The following is a 22834-nucleotide window of genomic DNA, read 5'->3' as shown; positions in this document are numbered from 1 at the left end:
AATAGTTGCGAAATTGCCTTTCAGCACTTGCGACAAGCCCTTTGTTCATCACCAGTGTTAGGTACCCCTGATTATACGAAGCCTTTTACACTGTATGTGCATGAGAAAGATGGATGTACATTATCAGTTTTAGTGCAGATGCACGGCGACAAGCAGCGCCCTTGTGCATATTTTTCGGCTGTACTTGATCCTGTTGCCCGAGCATTGCCTGGTTGTTTTCGCTCGGTTGCGGCGACAGCTGTGTCAATACGCCAAAGCGAGGGAATTGTGTTATCTCATAAGCTGTTGGTATTAGTTCCCCATGCTGTTGATGCTCTGCTTAATCAGACAAAGACGCAGCATTTGACCAGTGCTCGTTTAACGGGATATGAATTGACGCTTTTGGCTCCTCATATTACGTTAAAGAGGTGTGCAACGTTAAATCCAGCCACATTGTTGCCGTTCCGGGAAACTCAGTCTGAAGCACGAAAAGCACATGACTGTATTCTTGTGACTGAGGAACAGACAAAGGGTCGTATTGATCTCCGGGCTACGCCCTTTACAGATGTAGATGGAGAACTATGGGTGGACGGATCATGCCTGAAGCTACCAGATGGTACGACTTCAGCAGCGTATGCAATTACCACATTACAAACAATAGTGGAGACAGCACGCATACCGCAGAAATCAGCTCAAGCAGCGGAACTGATAGCATTAACACGAGCATGTGAGCTCAGTGCAGGATTGTGTGTGAATGTCTATACAGATAGCCGCTATGCCTTCGGAGTAGTGCACGATTTTGGCCTACTCTGGAAGGAGAGAGGGTTTCTAACGTCACATGGAGCACAGATAATGTATGGGGAGTTAGTTCACAACCTTTTGACTGCATTAACATATTCAAAGAAGATTGCTATAGTTAAATGTAGTGCCCATAAAAAGGTGGTTGATAAAGTTGGAGAAGGGAATGCTTTGGCAGACCGGATGGCACGAGAGACTGCGATGCAGCCTGGCTCTACTGCAATGTATGTTGTGAGGTCACAAGCAGAAAGATGGCACGATGCTAGGAGAGAAGTGCTGGAGATACAGAGGACCGCTTCCGATAAGGAACGGGAGCAATGGTCCAATGATGGAGAATTAGATGATGAAGGGTGTTGGAGAAGTAAGCAGATGGATAAATGGAAGTTACCCACAGCTTTCGTACAACCTATGGTTCAGATGGCACATGGACTAGCGCATGTCGGAGCTTCCGCAATTGTCAAATTACTCACACGAGTTTGGGAGCATCCGGAGATCGCTAGTACGACAAAGAGGGTAGTGCAGACTTGCATGATTTGCCTGAGGTATAACCCAGGAAAGGGTACACGAACTCCAGCGGGAGGATTTGCAACACCTACTGCACCCTTTGAGGTTTTGCAGATGGATTACATTCAGCTTGAGCGCTGTAATAATTTGAAGTATGTCCTAGTAGTGGTTTGTGCTTTCAGCAAGTGGGTTGAGGCATACCCTACGAAAGACAATACTGCAATGACTACAGCCAAGATGCTATTGAAGGAGTTCTTCCCTCGATATGGTGTTTGTAGATTGTTGTGGAGTGATAACGGACCTCATTTTATAGCAGACGTTATCAAGTATGTCCTGAAAGGACTGGGAATTACCCAGAAATTTCATGCAGTGTTTCACCCTCAGTCTGCGGGATTGGTTGAGAAATATAACGGTACTTTGAAGCTTAAGATCGCTAAGATCCAAGCTTCGACTTCTTTGACTTGGCCAGACGCTTTACCGCTGGCATTATTGTCAATTAGATCGATACCGCATTCTCGGACCGGTCTCACGCCATATGAGATCGTGTTCGGACGCCCAATGAATATTTGGGGTCCACCGAAACTGAAGTCAGTGTATGATGTACCTTGTGTAATGATGAATGATTATCTGGCACAGTTAACGGATAATTTGGTTTCTATTCATCAACAGGTTCGAGAAGCGCTCCCTGATCGGTCCACAGGTGAAGGACATAACCTCCGGCCTGGAGACCATGTCATGATCAAGGTGTTTGAAAGGACGAACAGTCTGGAGCCGAGATGGGTTGGTCCTGAGCAGGTCTTGCTCGCAACAAGGACAGCTGTGCGAGTCTCCAATCGGAAGAACTGGATCCACTCCTTGCACTGTCGCAAAGTGCCGCCTGGATTAGTGGAGCCTGCTGTGTTGACCGACCATCGAGAAATCCTGACTGCAGAGAAAGGCTGTGCTGTGGAACCGAACGACACTGAGGAGCTCTTCCCGGACCAAGCGATTCCTGGAGGAGGAAGATATCATCTCAGACCGAGGAAGTGATTTCTTTTCTGTATCCAGATACGTTGTCAGAACGGCCCTTAGGTTAGTGAAACGGAGAGCCAATGAGGCAAGGGGGGGGATCAGCCCTGCATTAGTGTAGTGACACCTGTCTTGGCCCGCTGGTGAAGAAATCAACGGCTGCCTAAGGGGAAGAGTTCTGACAACCTTTTAGTTTCAGGAAGATATTGACTTTTACTATAAAATGGAGAAGAAGAAGATTTTTTGTGCGACAAGTTTTATTATCATTGTAGCTATTGTTGGTATAACCACGTGGTTTGTTGAGGATGTGACTCCGGCCCGTGAGTTACTTGTTTTGACTACTCCAGTGCCTGAGGAGCACTACTTTTACACCCTTCCGTATCAAGAATTGAAGCATCGTCAGTCTTATTTGAATAATACTTTCATCCAGATGTTGCATCATACCCATGTTGCTACAAATGCTACGAACTGTTGGATATGTGGTATGATGCCAGCTCATCAGAAGAAAGGAGGAACGCCATTCATACCTCTTCCTTTCTCTTATAATGGCTTTCTCTCATAATGGCTCTTGTAGAGCATGGTATACTTTGCTTTTTGCCACACGGAAACCTACAGTGGGACGACTACTTTTTAGACTTAATAGGGAATGTCATCAAGATAAAGAATGCTATCCACAAGCGAATGGGACAATATGGGAGTGGGAAGAATATCGACCAGATAATGAATCGATCCCTTACATCTTCACGAACACCAGAGACACTGCTGGAAACGAACAATTTGTGATTCAAGTGGCACAAGCTCAAGCGGACCTGTGTGTTCAGAGTGTGGGTCATATTCCTGTTGGTGTTAGTGACTGTATTATTGTTTTGAATATAGATGGATTAAATAATAGTACTTTCTTAGCTTCCCATAATACGTATTTCGTATGTGGGAATAAGGGTTATTATCGCTTACCAGCCGGCTGGTCCGGAGTATGTTATGTAGCGTTCTTATTACCCCCTGTATTCTTAGCGCCTGCATCCTATCATAAAAATTTGAAGTTATTGAATAATGTAACTGTAAATAGGTATAAACGTACTTTATCTATTGATGATGTTGACCAAACTGACACTAGCTTACAGCAGTATGTTGATTTTAACTTAGGATTGTTTTTTCTTTGTTGGAGCTGCCCTAAATAGTAGGAAGGTTCGACGATTAACAAGAGTTGTAGAGGCTGTAACGAATCAAGCTGCTGCTGCTCTTGGGAATCTTACGGAAGAATTACAAATCACTAGAATTGTTGCGTTACAGAATCGTATGGTATTAGATGTTATGTTAGCAGACAGAGGTGGAGCATGTAGGATTATCGGAAGTAGTTGTTGTGTATTTATTCCTGACCACACGCCATCAGTCTATAACGCTATTAATAAATTGCATAAAATCGCAGCTGAGATCCATACAGAAAATGGCACTTGGACCTTTTCTGGATGGTTTTGGGCATTGATTACTACATGGGGATGGAAAGTTTTAACTGGTCTCTGTATTATTGTAGCAGTTCTGTTTTCCTGTTGCATCTGTGTTCAGTGTGGTCCTTTACTCTGTTCTTTATGTGTGTCATTCTGTATTCCTGATAACAAAGCTATTGCCAATGTCACCTATCAGAAACATTTAAACAAAGAGGTGGAAGAGATGATGAAAATTGACATATATGATGATTATCCTAACAAGCCGAATGTCTTCAGTGAATGCTGAAAGGGTCGTCTGTTGAAAACTAAAACAGCGATATGATTAAGCATTCACTGAAGACATGGATTCTCTTTGAGTTAAAATGTGTTTCTTGTCTTATGTCCGGACTCCATTTTGTATTGTCATGTCTCCATGTGCTTTGCACGAGAAGAGTCCTACCTTTTCGCTAGTTGCTCTTGTAATCTGCCTAGTAACAGTCTATAAATAGCTCCTTTGTCCGTCTGGCGCATGTCCAGACTTGACCACATCTGTTATCAGTTAGTCCTTGTTTGACCATGTTTTCGCGGGCTCAGGAAATTGTTAACTCCGCCCATATATTGATCCTGTATCGAAAATGTCCATAAATGGTAATGAATTTTGCTCTATGTTGTATCCACCCACTTATAAGCCCCTCTGTTGTGTATAAAAGCGGACCATGTACGCAAGTTCTTTGTGCTACTCTATGCAATACTGAAGAGTGTTGTGTAGGTTGTAGGACCACCCTTAAGGGTTAATAAACTCTGTCTTTGTATTTGCAGTTTCCGTGCCAACTTCCTTCTAGCTTTTGTTACAGGAGAGCGAACCCTTGTATTCTGCGGGCCTAGCTGGGGCCTGTACTCATAAGCTCTTTCACACACTTGTGAGTATTATCATAACACTGATGACAGACCGTAGCCGCTCTAACTTGCACCTCCTCCTCACCCACTCTCAAGTCTTAATTTGCGTCTCTCATGCCAAATTTACCACCGATACATGTCACACGTCTGCTCAGCGTATCTTAACCTGGGGTCTGCAGACCCCAAGGGGTCCCCTATACCTAGTCAGGAAGTCTGTGACTGTGGGAAATTGGGTTGTTGGTTGACTGGGGTGTTAACCCGGGTCAAGCAGCAACCACAATCCCTGTCGAGGTGAGGCATAAGCCAACCCTGAATTAACTTGTGCTCAACCCTCTGGGAGCTTGGCACACAGCAGTCAAGCTTAACTCAGAGGCGATGTGTAAAGTATTTGTGCAATACTTAAAAAGTGATAAAGTGAGAACACCAAACAAAAGAGAATCCCACACCAAGTTAGAAAATTAGAACTTTCTTTAATTAATAAAACAAGACCAAACCAACAAGAATCCATTTAGTAGAATCAGAGATATATAACTTTGAAAGTTTCAGTAAAAATACAGCCAAAAAAGCAAAAAGCACCAACTGTGAATATGTGGTCGTGCCAGACCGGGACAAAGTCCCACGTTCAGGCTGACCAAGAGTGCGGGCCCGCTACAATGACTCAGTTAGGTCTGCTGAACTACGATGCGGAGTCCGTTGTCGAGGCTGTCGTCGACGAGCGATGAGAGGGCCTGCACTGTGGATGCACCGCACAGTGGTGGTTCTGAAGGCGATGTGGGCTGCGGAAGCGATGTGAGTCTTTGCGATGGGTGCACGATTCTGCATGGGGTTGCATGGCACAGCAGAGGAGATACATTGGTTCTGATGGATCCACAGAGGCTCCCAGAGCACCGTAAACCCATTTCAAAGGGTCCAGGACTGGGGTGGCACCACTTTGCAGGGTACACTCATATATGGCAGACCAGGTGCAGATGCAAGGTTGTTGGAAGACTGTTATGTCCTAGAGGCTTCAAATTGCGAGGCCAGCCAACTAGCACTTGGAATCACTCTGGGGTCTGGGTTCAAGAGATGCAGGTCCAGTCCTTCTTACCTCAGCAAGAGGGCAGCAGGCAGCAGGTCAGCACGGCATGGCAGCAGTTTCTTCAGAGCAGCACACAGGCAGAGTGGCACTCCTTGTAGTAGCACAAAAGGCCTTCTTCCTGGGTTCAGGTCTGGAAGTGTTGGTGTCTGAGGTCCTCTTTTTACACCCTGGTGAATGGATTCTGGAAGATGGGAGAAGCTTCTAGACAGTAGCTTCGAAGTCCATGAAATCTCCTGCCTCTCGTGTCCTGGTCCCAAGCTGGCTGCAGTAACAATGCAGGGTCGTTAGGCCCTTTGGGTGAACACAGAGCACAGGCTATTCAGTTGTAAATGGGGTGTGCTCAGCTCCAATGCCTATCCTGTTAGCAGGTGGCCCATCCAGACACACCTAATCCCTCTATTGTGTGACTGTCTGGGAGGAATTAAACTGTGTGGTTCTGAAGTACGAACTCCAGATTGCCAGATCATCTTTTTCCAAAACTCTTGATCTTATTTCTTCTGCTGGGTTGAGATAAAACTGGTTGTATTGACTGTCTGTTACACAACTGACTATGACTTAATGGATGTAAGAAATCTATTTAAAGCCATATCAACTTCTCTGTGTTTTAATATGTTTTTATGGAATGGCTGGGCCGTGAGGGGCCACAACCCTTCAAACATTAGGTTTTCGACGTGGACCCCCAACCTTGCTGACACAGTCTGTGATGATCTATTGAGTCAAAGCAAACTCAGGCCAGCATGATGCTTTTATGCCACTTCTTGATAAGAGCATGGCCTTCACAAGGGACAGAACAAGCTTGTAGGCTCCACCTACTTGCATCACAGATCCTACAAACACTCTGGTACCAGTCTCATGTGGAGGCTGCCGCTAGCAACAATGAAGATGAGCAAAGCCATGGAGACCCACAGCTCATCTACCTGTCTGACTGTCCGTTTAGGGTTTGTTCAGAATTTTAGGGATCTGAGGATCTCGGATGATAGTGCATTGTGGAGAGGTGTGGCTCACTGGTTAGAGGCGGCAGACCCGTAAGCAGAGGACGGCCCGGGACCAGGGTTCGATTCCCGACGCGGCAGGGTCGTGGACCAGGGTCAGCGGGCTCGATAATTCTCGCCTCGGTGCCTACTCCAGTCAGGGACCACACTCGGCAACTCTGGGCATTAGCTTGCCTCATCTTCACAACGGCCCCCCCAGACTTCCGGGGATGCTTGGTCGCACCTTAGAGATACCCATTAGGGACCATCTCTCAGGGTGAGCCAGGATGGGTTCCCCAGCGGTCGAAGCGCGGAGATACTCCTCCGGGAGTCGATTCTAGCGCTATATAAACCCACAATTAAATTAAATTAAATCATATGAAGGAAATCTTTCCCATTGTTTTTGTTCAGCACCACCTCCAGGTATTATTTTGATTCATCCTAGGCTTAATGTTAGTCATTTGGCGTAGTACGTCTTCTGTCGTTAGAAGTTCTTGCAGCACCTTCTGCCAGGGAGTGGCCCATGATTAGCCCGATGTCTCAGGTCAGGTAGACTAAAAGACCCTACAGGCTCCAGATCTCACACTCCAGTGAATGCATGGGGGCTGAATTCAGGAAGTGGAGACATTTGATGCGTTGCTTTACCATTAAAACATGAAAATATGTGTCTTGTAGGATTACAGCAACCATCCAAGCCCCGTTTCGGAACAGTGGGAGATGTGGTGGAGTTCAATATTTCTTTTCAGACCCTTTGCAGCGGAAGCAACAATATATTCTTACACCCAAGAGGTGGGATGCAACAGAAGATGATGGAGCGGGGATAGGGAGGCGGATGCTTTCAATACACCAGGAAAAGGAGGAAGGTCAGTTAGTTAAGGCATTTCACCCCCTGTCCTAGCCCTACCTTGAGACACATGTGCCTTCATCTCTGTTAGCCCCACCATAGCCACCCTGGCTAGATCAGTTATAATATGGGGGAGACAGTAGGGCGGACATTGAGTCACTGAAAGAACTCTACTTACCTGGATCGTAGACCAGGAAGAGTGCGCTCATCCCGGCCTCCTGGTGCTCTCCGACCTGGCACTCCACGCGCCACAGTCCACTCTTTGCTGGGTTCATCTCCACTGTGCCAAAAACACCTGGGTGTAAAAATAAGACCCATTCAGATTACAAGCACGCCTTCATCCAGACACTGATGACAGACACTCAGCCATATCACATGGTCACAGAGATGCCTCTCCCAGAAGGAGTCCACAGACTCCCCCTTATCTCTACCATATGAATTGCAGGATCACACAGACACCTTCTCTTCTAAGCAAGTCATACCTTCATCCTTATCACAAGGTCATGGGCACAATGCTGCCAGAAGCAGGTCTCAGACCGCAAGGTTTATCACATGGCGATCAACACTTTACTTCTGGTAGAACCAGTCTTATCACCTGATCACAGGTCCCTCTCCTACTCTGAGCAGTCACAAACCTCTAGTCATACCACACAGACTCAGAGCTCTTACCTCATCGCAGCAGATCACAGAGCCCAAGCCGTACGAAAAGGTCACGGAAGGCTCTTCCTCTCCAAGAAGAGGTCCACAAACCCTTCCAACTTTATCACAACCTCCAGCTCTACCTCAAAGCCTCCTAGCTCTAACCTCCTCCAAGCACATGACAGTCTCATCAAAGGGCAGATAGCCCTCTTCCTCTTCTACAAGAGGTGTGCAGAGCCACCAGACTGTATCACTAGGTCATTGGTGCACTTCCCAGAAGCAGGTCCCAGCTCCAGCCTTCTCTCCATGTCATGTGCACACTCCTTCTGCCCAGCCATGCAGCAAAGTTCATTCTTTCTCAGAAGAGCTCCAACTGATGTTGCACTCGAGGATGTGACTTTTAGACCCAGCTAATTTGTACCTCATGGGGGGCGTCTAGTGGCAGGGGACCGCAATGTTTAATATATGTGGCTAAAAACATCAGCATGAAACACCATGGGGTCCACTACTTGAGAACCTGCAGAACATAGCACCATAAACCTGAATTAATGTGGACTCTCTCTACTTTCTGGGAGGAGAACCCACTTTTTATGTTTGGCCTGAGTGGGATATGCCTGCTTGTGATCTTCTCTTCTGGGTGGGCCAGAGAACTCCAGGGAACTGATACCTGGATACTCACTCCTCCTTGCCAGCTTTGGGTACTCATGTCTGGGTCACCGCTACTCCCTGCTCGCTCTGGAGAATTCATACCTGGGTAGAGGTTGAAGACAGCCATCCTGTATTCCTGGCCAGTCTTGATCGTAAACACCTGTCCATGGAAGTGGACTGCATGGATATCCTCAGTGCCTCCCATGTTTAGCAGGTGCCACCGGACACGCAGGTGCTGAGCCATCACCAGGCCAGGCAGGGCGTCCATGACATAGCCATTAATAGCTGTGGAGAGGCACAGAATAAGCACTCAGATACTAGACAGTGGACGCTACAAAGCCCTACTGACCACTGACCGAACACAACTTCAAATATCAGACACCAGACACAGGGCGCTGCAAAGCCGTACTGACCGGATAATAGCAAACACCAGACCATGGGAGCTGCAATGCCTTACTAATGGCAGATCAGACACAACAGCAAACATTTGACACCAGACAGTGGGAGCTACAATGAATTACTGAACACTGACGGAACACAACAGCAAACATCAGACACTAGAAGGTGGACGCTGTAGCGTTACTGGCCAGACACAGCAACAAACATCAGTCACCAGACAGTGAAAAGGATGAGCGGGCATTTGTGCAAACCATCAGACATCATGCACACAATAGGAAACATCACCAGAAAAAGAAAAATCACTTTAATACACACAAAAGCAAACAAAACACATAAAATCAAGATGACCAATGAAAGCTAGAATTCAGAAGCCCCTTCGTAGCCTGAGGTTAGTACCTAAAGGTCTCCTCAGTGTTCAGGCACAGAGCAGCCACTCTTATTACAGTTAGGTGAAACTTAGGGGGATATTTACTACGAAGTGGCAGAGCATGCCGTTAGCCTCCTTGGCTTAACACCACACTCCGCCGCTTCTGAAATGCAGGGCTGCACCATATTTACAAGAATATGGTGCAGTTCTGCTTTTCCCCCTGCACTGCCACTACATTTAGCAGCTTAGTGCCAACGCAGGCACCCTTGTACCATAGTGCAAGGGTGCCTGTGAGTGCAGGGGAAGATTGCTTATGTGCAGGAAGTTCTCCGTTCCTGCATATCAATAATCAATGGCCTTTTGCTGTTTCTATGAGTGCTGCCCAACACAGCACACATTGAAATAGCAAAATCCAGAAGAAATTAAACATTTCTCCTTGTTGCGCCTGTTTAAGACCAGGTTTTCCTGGTCTTAATTTTGGCACTGTCCCATATTTACGCTACCCTTGTAAATAGAGGGCAGCGTCAATATCAATGGGTGTTGCGGCGGAACGCCCACCACAACACCCGTTGTATGCCCCTTTCACGCTAAATACAGCGTGAAAGGCGGCGTTTAGCCATGTTAAGTTTATTTATTTATTTAAGAGTTTTATATAGTGCTAGCCAGACCCAGAGGTATCAGAGCGCTTTACAACATTTATCGTGATGCAGTCAACTATACAGTGTTACAATAAACAGCATTGTCTTGTGTCGAATCTTGTTGAGGCCTGGAGGCGGTCCTGGGAGCGAGTCAGAAGGCAGGCGATGAAAAGCCTTCTTATCGAAGTGTCTATGTTCTATGCTGGGCAAGATTCCTTTGGTAGAGGAGCTCTGTCGTTTTGTGAGGCAGCTATCCATTCAGATGAGATTAGTTGAGGAAGAGGACTTTGAGCTGACTTTTGAAGTTTAAGAAGGAGGGATTAGTCCTGATATGGACTGGGATGGAGTTCCAAATTTTAGGCGCATTTCCCGAGAAGGAACAAGATAGGGTTTTTTGTTTCCGAGTTTTTGGGGAAATGAGAAGAAGAGTGGTGGTGCTCCTGAGATTCCTCGTTTGTCCAGGTTTTTTGAGTTTGGAAGCCAGGTATGCCGGTTTACTGGTGTAAAGAGCTTTGTGTGTGAGACATGCACTTCTGAAGTTGGCACGCATTTCGATTGGGAGCCATTTTAACTCTCTTAGAGAGGGAGAAATGTGGTCGAATTTCTTTACTCCGGTGATCATGCTGGCAGCTGCATTTAGAGTTGATCGGAGGGGAGCTAAGTGAGATTTTGCCGTGCTAGTGAGTGTTGCGTTCCCGTAGTCCAATCTGGACAGAACCAGGGATTGTGTGGCCTGTTTAAGGTCAGTGGGAGGGATGAACGGTTTTATTTTGTTGAGTAGTTTTAGGTTAAAGTATGCACTCTTTGCAGTGTTCTTGATATGTTTGTCCATGTTTAGGCTTGGGTCCAGAGTGATTCCCGGGATTTTACAGAGTCTACCAGGGTCAGATTGCAATTAAGAGCATCTATGGATTTTAGCTATTCTGTGACTTGGGGGGGTCTGCACCTTGTTGGATATGGGAAGGATTTCCGCCTTATCTTGGTTGAGTTTTAGGTGGTTGTGGGACTTCTCGTAGAGTATTATTTAGTCTCTGTATGTCTCAAATTGAGGATGTTTCTAGGTAGTTCTGGGTATCATTTGCATAGCGGTGGAAGAGGATGTTGGCTTTTTTACGTATGGCATTGAGGGCTCCATGTAGATGTTAAACAGTGATGGGGAGAGAACTGATCCTTGTGGGACTCCCCTGGTTATGGGGAGAAGGTCAGACGTGAAATTGTTAATTTTTATTCATTGGGAGAGGTTCTGAAGGAAGGAGGTAAACCATTGTAGGACCACTTCATCTGCTCCAATCCTTTCTCGGAGTACATTTATGAGCAGATTGTGGTCGACCGTATCGAAGGCTGCAGATAGGTCAAGGACTATAAGTAGGCAGCAACGGTCTGCATCGAGTGATTTGTAGACGCCATCTATGACATTCAGGATCGCTGTCTCTGTGCTGCAACCTTTTCTGAAGCCCGATTGGTGAGTATCTAGAAGGTTGTTGCTGTCAATTTGCTGGTTAAGTTGGAGGAGGACACATCTTTCCAGGATTTTGGCTAAGAAAGGGAGATTGGAGACGGGCCTGAAGTTGTTGGCGTTGTTTGGGTCTGTGCCCGTTTTGTTTAGTAAAGGCGTGACATGGCCGATTTTAAGACAGTCTGGCATGACTCCGGTTCTCAGGGAGCTATTTATGATCTTGGCCCAGAGAGGGGCTAGGGTGAGGTTGAGCTTTTTTGCCAGTTGCGCAGGAATAGGGTCAGCTATGTGTGAGGAAGGTTTGGACCTGATAATCATTTCCGTGATGTCTGCTTTGGAGATGGGGTTGAATGTCTTCCAGCAGTTAGGAGGGTGCCAGGGCGAGTTGCTTCCTTCGTTGCTGGGGGGCGGGCATCAAGGGATCGTTCAATCTTGGTGATTTTTTTCGTGAAAGAAAATGGAAAAGGTGTCGTATAGCTCTTTGGAAGCCTGCAAGGGTGTTGTGGGAGGCTTGGCTGTTTGTTGTTTGATGAGATTGAAGAGTCGTTTTTTCATTCTTGATGTTTTTTTTTTTATATTTCCTGCATTCTGGACGTTGTGGACAGGTGGTTCCGCCAGAGTCTTTCTGCAGCCCTGAGATGTCTTCTTTCAGAGTTTAGGTCTGTATTGAACCATGATCTTGATGGGTTGTTCCTGACTCTTTTTTGCTTCAAGGGTGCTATTTGGTCTAGCATGGTTGTCATTGTTGCATTGTAGTGTGTAGTAAGTTTAGTTGTAGATAGGTCATTCGTGTTGGGGGGAAGTAGTGTTCTTACCAGTTCTTCCAGGTCAACAAGGGGACTCTGTCTTAGATTTCTCACCCAGTGAAGGGAATCCTGTGTACGGGGTAGGCAGTGAGTCAGATGGTTAATGTGAAATAGAATGATATGATGGTCTTACCAGTCGACAGGAAGGATGTGGTCGATGGTAACTGTATGTTCATGAGCTATAATGGCGTCAAGGATTGAGCCTCTACAATGGGTTTGCTCTGTGCAGTGTTGGATAAGGTTATTATTGAGTAGATGCTCATTTAGGGAATGTTCTTTTCATTGTTCCAATGGAGGTTGAGGTCCCCTAGTATTATGTTGTTGGAGTCTAAGAGTTATCAGTGTATTATGGGGGCAGCGAATTCATGTGAAAACACTGAGCCGCTGCTTTACCGCTGCTCAGTGTTTTCTCAGCGCAGGCGGCAACCCGCCTGCACTTTTGAAGGGGATTAGGTATCCCCTTGTAGGCGGGTTCAGTCAATGACTGCACCCACTGTAGGAAGGTGGATATCTGACTATGGTTACCCCCAACTTTTTGCCTAGTGTCTAGCTGGTTTTTCGACTTAGTTGGCCTGAGATCCTGCCATTCAGGGTCTCAGGATGTCTGCTCTCTCTTTAAAATGGACTCCATGTACCCTAGGTACATAACCAATTGGTAAGGATCACCTTATTGGACCCTGTACAGTGTACCCTAGGTACCCAGGGCATAGGTGTACCCTAGGCCTCCCAGGGGCTGCAGCATGTATTATGCCACCCCTGGTCTGGCCTTCCAATCAGACACAACTGGCTGATCACTCAGCTGGGGCAAGGTCGTGTAATCACCCCTTGCTTAGGTGTAGTATTCCTATACCTACCTTATATATAGACACATGTGTACCTATCAGTCACTCCTATGGCAGGCCTTAACAATCCTGGAGGCAGAGTGCTTGGTAACATGTGAGATGGTGCTCTAGCATGAGCTGAGCCTGTCTGCAGCTTTCGGAACCATGTCCTTATAGCTGTTCTATGATATAGCCTACCATATACTCTTAAAGTGCCTTATAATCTTAAACGGTTATGGTAACTATGGTTTGGCTTTATCAAAACATGTCGTGTAAGGTGTCTAACACTTTGGAATAATACCCCCATACCATTTCTGGTGATGAGGATATTATTCCCCCCTTCTAGAGGGAGAGACATGTTAAAATCCTACTTTGCTGTTTAACTCTAACCAAAGCCTCAGCATCACAAAATGGATGCTGCTGCCACAGACACAAGTCTGACCTCCTGCTGCTGGGAGTGATCCCGGCCAGGGAGGCTTGGACAATAGGTTTCCTGCTTGGGGAGGTGCTAGCACCTCCCCAGACAGACTTTAGTGTATTGGGGCAGGGAGGGCTGAAAGGAATGAGACATGCCTGGGGCACACAAGGTGTCCCATGCATAGTCCAGTTCAAACCGGTGCTGGGGCACTCCAGCCCCAGTCCTGGCGCGAAACTGGACAAAGGGAAGGGGGTGTAACCACCCCCCTCCCAGGTCCCACCCATAAGGCGTGACCTAGCAGGTATCCCAGCCCCCCAGATTAGTATAAGAGTGGGAGTTGGGCCTCAAGACTTTAGATTATCCTGAACCTGCAACTTGAACAGAAACTCTGGACCTTCGACATTCGACAAAAGAAGAAGACTGAAGAATCTCCCTTGTGGCCAAGGAGTGGCTACCCTGTGCTAACAGGCACCATCAAGAGACTACCCTTTGCTTTGCTCCAGTTCTACGAGGGACCGACTGCAGAGCCCGACCAGAGCCTTGACTTCCAGACTTCTCCGACCCTGATCCACATCCACAGCCGTGCTGAGATCCGTGGAGGCGACGAGAGACGTGGGACCGGCTACCTGGGAAAAGTGGCTAGTATCTTCAAGCGCAGCTTCTGAGGCACCCTCGAAGTTGTGCACCGGGGATTGAGAAGCCCCAACCCCAAGCACCATCTGCACCGAAGATCAGCCCCCCACACTCCACGAGTCCTGCGTGGGGCCCTTCTGCATTTTCCTGCTTGCCGCGTCTGTCCGGTTGCTTGCCCGCTGGCTAGTGGCCTTTGAGACGACGCACCCTGAAATCTTCAGCGCTGGTTTGGCTCCTCCAGACTGGCTCCCGCTTCTCTGCAAAGAAGAAGCACCCCAGACCTTCCTGGTCTGCACCAGAAGCAAGTCCTCCGTTCTTCGTGGGTTCCGCTTGCCAAGGCTTGGTGAGTCCTAGTCCAACTTCGACGCCGCCGACAGCAAGAGCCTTCGTGGGACAGCTCGCCTCCTGGTCCTGGTCGTCCTCGACATTCCCTGGTCCTCGTGGCTGCAGCGACAAGCTTCACCTTCACCTGCAATCTTCACGACATCGCCTGGTTCCTTCCTGGTTCCACGTGGTCACTGGCTAGTGACCTTGACTCTGTCCCTTCTGCTTGCAGGTATCCTTTCTTCCTGATCCCAGCCTTGGGATCCACCGGACACTCTTCACTGACTGCCTGTCAGCATCTTTCTTCAGGCATCCATAGGAGTCGACGACGAAACCCGACGCAACTTCACCCCTATGCACCCGCAGCCTGTGGGCTAGGTAACTTGGGTACTCCGGTGCTCATCAGGATAGTGACTATCCTAGTGTCTAGTTTTCCAGTCTCGACTTCCTAGCTACTCCGGAAGTGTCCTAAATCTATCTATTTCTAAACTGTACTATTGCTAGTGACTTTTACGCATTACGCGTGAGTGTTTCCACTCTGCACCTGAATCCCGTGGGCCTCCCACTTCCTAACCTTTGGTAGTATAGTGTAGCCCCAGTGATTCCCTAGGCCTAGGCCTATCCTATTTCCGTGACAGTGGTCCTTATACCACTTACTTAGTATATGGTTTGCGTGGCCCCTAGGGCCTAACTGTATTAATTACCTGTGTGACTTAATGTATGCATAAATAAGACTGTGTTGTGCTTACCTCTAATCTCATAAAAAGTGCTGAGGGTTTGTCTAGAATAAATACACTTTATTTTATATATATATCTGTTGTGGTGTCCTTTCATTTGGTACTCAAGGGATTATATATGGTATCACAGCTGGCTTCACATGCCATTCAGAGTTTAGCCTAAGACTGCTCTTGTCCATGCTACCACTAGGATAGCTGGTCTATAAGGTTGACTTTACAACCAATCACCATAAGGGTATTTGGACTGATATAAGGTGTACACTAGAACTAGTGACATCATACATCAGGCCAACTTCTCACATTGGTGAGCAGCGGTTGGGATCTGAGCTTGCTGTTGTAATACCATTGTAATCTTGAGATACTAAATTGAAAGATCACACAGATATTGTTTAGGTACATATAACATAGATTATAATACTTAAGTCCTACTGGACTTAGTGGTTGTAGGTTGAAGGGAGTAACACACCCTGACTACAACTTCTAGAGAGGTTTAGTAGATACAACTAGTGTAGGTAGGTGCACACACCACACCCTCACTAGAATCATGCCCCTGGATGGAGATCACACTGATGCTCCCTCAGGAGAGGAGAATCCTAGACAGGTTCCCTCTAGGTATGATGCATTCACTTTCCAGGAGATGAGACAACTGTGTACCTCCAGGAGATTAAAACAGGGTTCCAACCCTACCCTTAGACAGCTAGTGGAGCTTCTGGAGGCCTATGATGCTGAAAGAGCTGCCAAGTATGGTGCCATAGCTGTAGATAAGGGTCTACCCACCACAGAGGAGTCAGATGGGGCTTCAGATGGAGAGGTAGACAGCCAGGGCCAAGTAGGAAGACTTAGCCAGGCTAACCTAAGTTTACATGGGAGTTTGCATGGGGTCCCCCCATACAGACCCCCAAGTAGGCTTACACAGAGAAGCAGGAGGGACAGATCCCCTTCAAGGGAATCCATCCACTCCCATGTCTCTAGCATCTCTAATGCTTCCTCTCACAGGGGAATGACTTCCCCTGAGAGAAAGGAGCATGAAGCCAGAATGAGGGAAGCTAATCTGAGGATTCAGAGGGAAGAACTTGCCATTCCCAAAGAGAAGCTTGCTCTGGCCAGAGAGCAAAAATTGTGTGGGTCAGAACCCACTGGTGGCAGCAACATTCCTAGAGATAGGGATAGGTCTTATGACCATAGAAACCTAAGCAAGATAGTCCCCCCATATCAGAATGGGGATGACATCCACAAGTGGATGACTGCTTTGGAGAGGGCCTGCAAAGTACAGCAGATACCCCAGAGTCAGTGGGCAGCTATCTTGTGGCTCTCCTTTTCTGACAAAGGTAGAGACAAGCTCCTCACAGTCAGTGATGAGGATGCTAACAATTACAAAGTCCTGAAGAGTGCTCTGATAGATGGGTTTGGCTTAACCACTGAGCAATATAGGTTGTTGTTCAGAGACACCCAGAAGACACAGACACAGGACTGGTCTGATTTTGTGGATTGTGCCACTAAGGCTTTGGAAGGTTGGTTAACTGGCAGCAAGGTGCAGGACTATACAGGATTGTACAACTTGATTATGAGGGAGCAGATCCTTAGTAATTGTCAAAACCAGCTTCTGCATCAACACCTGGTAGACTCAGATTTGACCTCTCCCCAAGAATTTGGGAAAGAGGGCAGATAAATGGGTCAGGACCAGGATTAGGCCTAAAAATCAGGGTGGTGACCAAAAGAAAGATACCACCAAGCCTCAAGAGAAGGGTGGGGATAAAACAAAAGAGAAATCTTCCTCAGGGCCCCAAAACTCCACACAGGGTGGTGGGTCCCAAGCTCCCTCCTCTACCACAGTTAAAAAGCCTTACTGCCATGAGTGTAAAACTCCTGGGCATTGGAAAACTGACAGCAGTTGCCCAAAGGCTAAAAGCAAAACTGTTCCTCCAACTACTCCTGTCACACCACCTATTACTGTCAGCAGTAATCCCCCAGGTGGTGGGAGTGCCCCCAAAAATTTGGTTGGGTTTTCTTGGGGAACACAGGGGGACTCTGGCTTAGCCAATTCCCCTACAGCAGCTACTCTTGTCTGTGATGGTGGCATGGGGTTTGCCAACTTCACTGCCTGTCCCAACACTTTGGGTAGTGTTGGACTTGGCCCTTCTGGCAGGTTCACCCCTGGACTTTTTGGCTTTTTATTGGTGACTTGGTGTGGTGATTGTTTGGTCTCTTCGCACTTTCCCTGTGTCCCAGGGTAAAGTGCGTGCGTGCTCTGAGTGCATGTGGTGAGATAGGCCTGCCCTCCCATAGGAATGCATGGGGAATGTATGTGTCCCTAGTAGTTCCTGATGCGTGGGGTGTGCAGGCCCGAGTTTGGTATGTGCGGACTCGTGGGAGTGAATGCTGCGCGATGATGTGTGCGGCGTGCATGTACCTAGTGTGGAAGTGCCACTTCTAGAAGTGGGCACTTCTGTGTGCAGTGTGTCTGTCGCGTGATTGGCTGGTCGTGTCATGTGACGGGCTAGGGATTCCCCGGAGTCAGGATGAGTCACCCAGTGGTGAATGGGGAGATCAGCAGCTAGATGGGTGGGAGGAGTACACCTGGGTCCTGAATAGGACAGGGTTTTCCACACACAATGCTGGCCCCGCCCCCTGTGGTGCGACTGACGACCCTAGCCCTGCCAGTGAATAGAGTGAGGGGCTGAGCACATCAAGGGTGCTCCCCAACCAGCTGCGACTGGTTTTCCCCCTCACCCTGAACCCAGAACAAAGGGTTTGCCTGTATAAAAATGGGGCTGTGTCCCCACAGAAACTGTTCTCTGCCAGGATCTTACCTGAGGGGGGGCTGCTGCTGCTGCTGCTGGACCAGAGGACCGCCACCTGGACTACCTCCCTGCCTGGAGGCCCAGTGAGCTGGCTCTGGGTCCAGCCTTGCCCCCACCCCTGCCCTGCTGCATGCAGGGAAGAACTTTGCTTGGATTCTGCCCAAAGCGCTGGGAGCGCTTTATTGCCCCTCTAAAAACACCAGGAAGTGATTTTCTTTCCCTCATAGCGCTGGGAGCGCTGGATGTGTTCCCCTAAGCGCCTGCAAGCGCTTTCCTGCTCCCCGAAGCGCCTGGGAGCGCTTTCAGTTGTCTTATAGCGCCAGGAGCGCTTTATGTGGGCCCCGAAGCGCCTGGGAGCGCTTTCACTGGCGTCATAGCGCTAGGAGCGCTTTATTCTTGAAAGCCGGTGCCCACCCGGCATTTGCCCCAGCTTCGTGGATCGTAAAGCCTCCTGGCAGGTGCCCACCCTGCCAGGGACATTGCAGTAACTGAAAGCGGGTGCCCACCCCGCGGGATAGTGTTTTATAATCGAGGGAGCCTACCCCTCTTGCTGCCCGAAAGTTGGAATCACCGTCGCGGCCCGGGCTTACCGGAAGTCAGGCGGGCTGGCGGGCGGGCCTCCGGGACGACCGGAACTGAGGAGAGGAGGGCGGGAGCCTACCCCGCCTCCTACGGAGCGACGCGGTCGCAGCCAAGTCGGAGGAGCCGGAGATCCAGGCGGGAGCCCACCCCGCGCTGGACCGTGAGGAGAGCGCGGCCGGAGCTTGTGTGGAGGGGGGCGCGAGGCACGTTATCGGTGCCTGCCCCCTCCGCGGTTCAGGAAAAGCCTGGGAAGCCTTCTTCTCCCCCCCCCCCCCCCCAGCAGAGAGAGAGACGACGCGGGAGTCCCCTGCAGACAGCCCGGTGAGTGTTTAAGAGGGCTGGGGGACTCCGCGCATGTGCTGGGGGTGCGGGGGCAGAATCAGAGCCCCGTGGCTCCAACGTGTACAGGGCATCCTGGTGCTCAGAGCGCCCAGAGCGCTCCAACGAACGGGGCCAATTTGTTCAGAGCCGTGAAGGCTCCAACGACTGGGCACGTTGTCCTCGAGCCTAGAAGGCTCCCACGTACTCGGGGGCATTGTTGTAGTTTCTGAGCGCGTGGCGCTCCAACGACGGGGCAAGGTTTGCGAGAGCCCATCGAGGCTCCACCTAAAGGGGGCACCAGTTGTTTCGTGACGGGGCGGCCCCAGATGGCAGCGGGTCGCTCCCCCCTTGCCCCACAGTAACGTTTAGGGCCACGAAGGCTCTAGGGGGCATTTGGTGCATTTAGAGCCACGAGGCTCCAACCCCTGCCATATTTGTTTAGGAAGGCACAGTGGTGCCCCAGTATTTCACCAGTTGCCCAGCACTTAGTGGGCAACTGCTACGTGTAGGTTGTGCTTTGTGCGCCCTGGTCTGCGCAGCCTGCGCAGTCGCGCCCTGACTTTGCTGGGACATAGGGCGTCCTAGCCCCGAGAAGGCCAGTTGGCCTAGGGACTGCCACAGATAGTGGCTAATGTGAGTTTTTGCGCCATTGTTCCTTTCCTGCACCTCTGAATGTTATGCATCATGTGTTTATGTGCTTAGACCCCTACAGGTATTGTGATACTTAGGTGGTTGTTTTCTCCCTAACACAGGTGGTGCTAGTGAGGTCCTGATTCCCTGCGCAATATTTTCCTAAGGTGGTTAGGGTTGCGTAGGTGGTACTTTCTGGTTACCAGTAGTTACTGGTTGTGTGCTACATATGTTATTTTGTACTACAGTATTATTCCTATGTTCTAAGTGCTAATTCCTGACAGTGGTCCATGTGGCCCTGTCCCCTGTATATATAATCCCTTGTAAATTCTGCCCGTGCCTGGTGGCACATTGTAGAGTGTGTGTTTTTATCTAATGTGTTGTGTATAATACAAAGGTTATTTTTATAGAATACCTTGTGTGGAGTTTCCTTTGTGGTGGGCCTTGGGTGTTGTTGCTGGGTGCGTGCGCAAACGCTTTACACATCGCCTCAGAGATAAGCCTGACTGCTCGTGCCAAGCTACCAAGGGGGTGAGCAGGGGTTATCTTTGGCGTGTAACTTCCTTGCCCTGACTAGAGTGGTGGTTTCTGCCTGACTTTGGCGCAAGCCTTAGCCAGCCAGAAATCCCATTTCTAACATTGGTGATCAGCGGTGGGATTTGGACTTGCGTTTGCGCTGTACCGCAGCAGCAACTGGCCGCACTACAAAACTCTGCATTTAGATAAATCACATGGTATAGGGATTATTGTTTTAAAGTTTGTTTTTAATTGTCATTTCTTTGGAAATGTGTTTCTTGTGCACTGTGAGTTAGGTGTCCCTAGCTCGGGAGGGTAGATCATCCCCCTTAGTGCATTGTGTTTTCTGGATTCACCAGAGGGTGGGATCCAGTGGTGGCAGCGTAATAGTGTCCAGTACATTTGTCCCCCGCCCTGCGCCCAGAGTTGGTACCTGTGTCACGTGGTGGTCAGGTTGAGGAATCAGGGGTGGTAGAAACTGCCTTACCAGTCCGAGGGGAGGGTTGTGTGTGGATGAAGGGTGTGTGGCACTAGGCAAGTGAGTGTGAGTTCTCTGGGTTAGAGAGCTTGCTGAATGTTTTTGTGAATTGTGTGCTCCTGTTAGGCTCAGACCCCTAGGTTCCCTGTGTGATCTTTTCTCTAGAAACGTCTGCCAGAATGGAGCCTGCTTGTGATCCCTATGAGCTAGCTTGGCGCCAGAGGCAGGAGTTAGAAAGGTCCTGTACAGGGAGAGAGTCCAACGCTCTGTACGAACTTCAGGACCACCTGGTCCTATGGCAAAAGGGTGCATGGGATCTTGAGCACAGTATGGAAAGGGCCCGGGCCTCACACCTGGAGGGTGGTGGGTCTGTGGGGAGCCCTGAAGAGTCAGAAGAGGAGGTAGAGGATGACAATACCTGGACGCCAGTAGAGAGTGAAGACCCCATAGGTAGGGAGTCCCTTGCTGGGTCCAGCGTAGGAGGCAGCGCCTCATCCCTTTCCCTGTCCCCAGAGGAGTGGGAAGATAGGAGGAAAGAAAGGGAGCACCAGCTGACGTTAGAAAAGCTCAGGTTGCAGCATGCCCAGGCTATGGCGCAGCTGGAGGTCAAAAGACAGATGGCGGAGGCTGAGAGGGCCTTTGCCAGAGAGAAACTAGCTCTGGAGGGTAGGTTATCCACTGAGCGCAGTTGTGGTTTTCTGGACCCCCCAGGGAGGGTTGAGTCCAGTGGTAGCAGCCAGATAGATTCCAGTGTAGGAAATCCCAGTCTGGTACCTGTTCCCCAGGAGGAGGAGTTAAGGCTGAAATTCAGGGGCAGTAGGAAGCTGTCTCACCAGACTTGGGACACGTTTGTGGGTAAATGTGAGGATGCACTGGATGATTGGTTAAGTGTAAACACGAAACGGGATTTTGATGGACTGTATGCTCTAGTTATCAAAGAACAGCTATGCAGTAGTTTTTATCCCGGGTTGCGCCAACACCTGTTGGGATGTGATGCCTTGGATCCTTGGACCCTGGCAAGAAAAGCAGACCGTTGGGAAGGGGTCCCAAGTTCTGATGAGGAATGGGAGAGTGATTCCAACAGTAGTGGTTCAGAGATCCTCCAGCCCAGCGTGGTGGAGGAGGCTCAGTGTAGCCCAGCTAGGTCCCAGGATAGCGAGGAGGGTGTAGGGGCTCACTGCCTGGCTCAGTGGAGCAGGAGTGAGGGGGTGACCGAGGGTCCCCAGACGCCCGAAACCCTGCCTCAGGACTTGGATGGTTTCATGAGGGAACACCAAGTTGGGGACCTAGGCTGTCCTGTTAGCCCATTTGAGGAAGATCTCCTGGTGAGTAGAGGACCTGGAGCACCTGTAACCAGGGCTCCTGTGGTTCTAGAGTCTGGCAGTACCGCTCCGGTAGGGAGGGTACAGGAGTCCAGTGTGAGGAGTGATTGGGGGATGAGTTCCCCAGTGGAAGAGCCTGTGGGTCAGGGACTACCCAGTTGGGCTAGGATCCCGTGTAGTGACCAGGGTGGCACCACTTCTGTTCTGGGGGATCTCCGCGCACTGTCAGGTGGACAGGGGACGGGAGATCAGCGCCAGACAGACAGTCGCTCGACATATGTGTCCTTTGATAGCCTCAGGGGGATGGAGTGGAAATCCCCAGAAGTCCTGGAGTGCCAGGCAATTATTCCACCAAAGGTTCTAGGCCGGAGGTTGGGAGGCCAGGTTCAGGATCAGCCTGACCTGAAGGGTGGGACGTCTGTAACCAGCGTCCCGACCAGTTCTTCTTCCAGAGGTACCGCCCCAGTTGGTAGGGAGCAGGGCTCTGGAAGGGGGTGCAGAGGGTGGGAGAGCCCACCTCTGCCCCCGGTACAACCTGAGGGGTTAAACCCTGGGTTGGAATGGCGTTCTGGGTGTACCCCTCGCCAGAGGAGGAGGAACCCTAGGAGAAGAGGTAGGGGGAGGAGAGCCTTCCCTGAGACTCCTGGTCCGCCTGAGGGTGTAGACCCTAGGCTGGAGAACCAGTGGCAGTCTAGTCCTGTCTTTCAGAGAGGAAGAGTGGAGAATGGCCGCTATGTGCCAGGGGTTACTACCCCCCACTCTGTGGTTAGGCAAAGACCAGTGGCACCTGGGTGG

At 49.4% G+C, this 22834-nt stretch overlaps 1 protein-coding gene across 1 annotated transcript in view; it reads right to left on the bottom strand.

Annotated features, from left to right (window-relative positions):
* Positions 1 to 22834, bottom strand: part of F8 (coagulation factor VIII) — a 589495-nt gene that overhangs the window by 131902 nt on the left and 434759 nt on the right. Inside the window, exons 18-19 of the mRNA XM_085630970.1 lie at positions 8893 to 9075; positions 7682 to 7798 (exon numbers count right to left, since the gene is read on the bottom strand). Coding sequence (XP_085487096.1) covers positions 7682 to 7798; positions 8893 to 9075 — 300 coding nt within the window. The remainder of the gene's footprint in view (positions 1 to 7681; positions 7799 to 8892; positions 9076 to 22834) is intronic.

Source organism: Triturus cristatus, chromosome 10 (genome assembly GCF_964204655.1).
Source record: "Triturus cristatus chromosome 10, aTriCri1.1, whole genome shotgun sequence".
In the NCBI taxonomy this organism is placed as follows: Eukaryota; Metazoa; Chordata; class Amphibia; order Caudata; family Salamandridae; genus Triturus; species Triturus cristatus.
The sequence above is the reverse complement of the archived record's forward strand: the minus strand, read 5'-3'. Positions and strand labels throughout refer to the sequence as shown.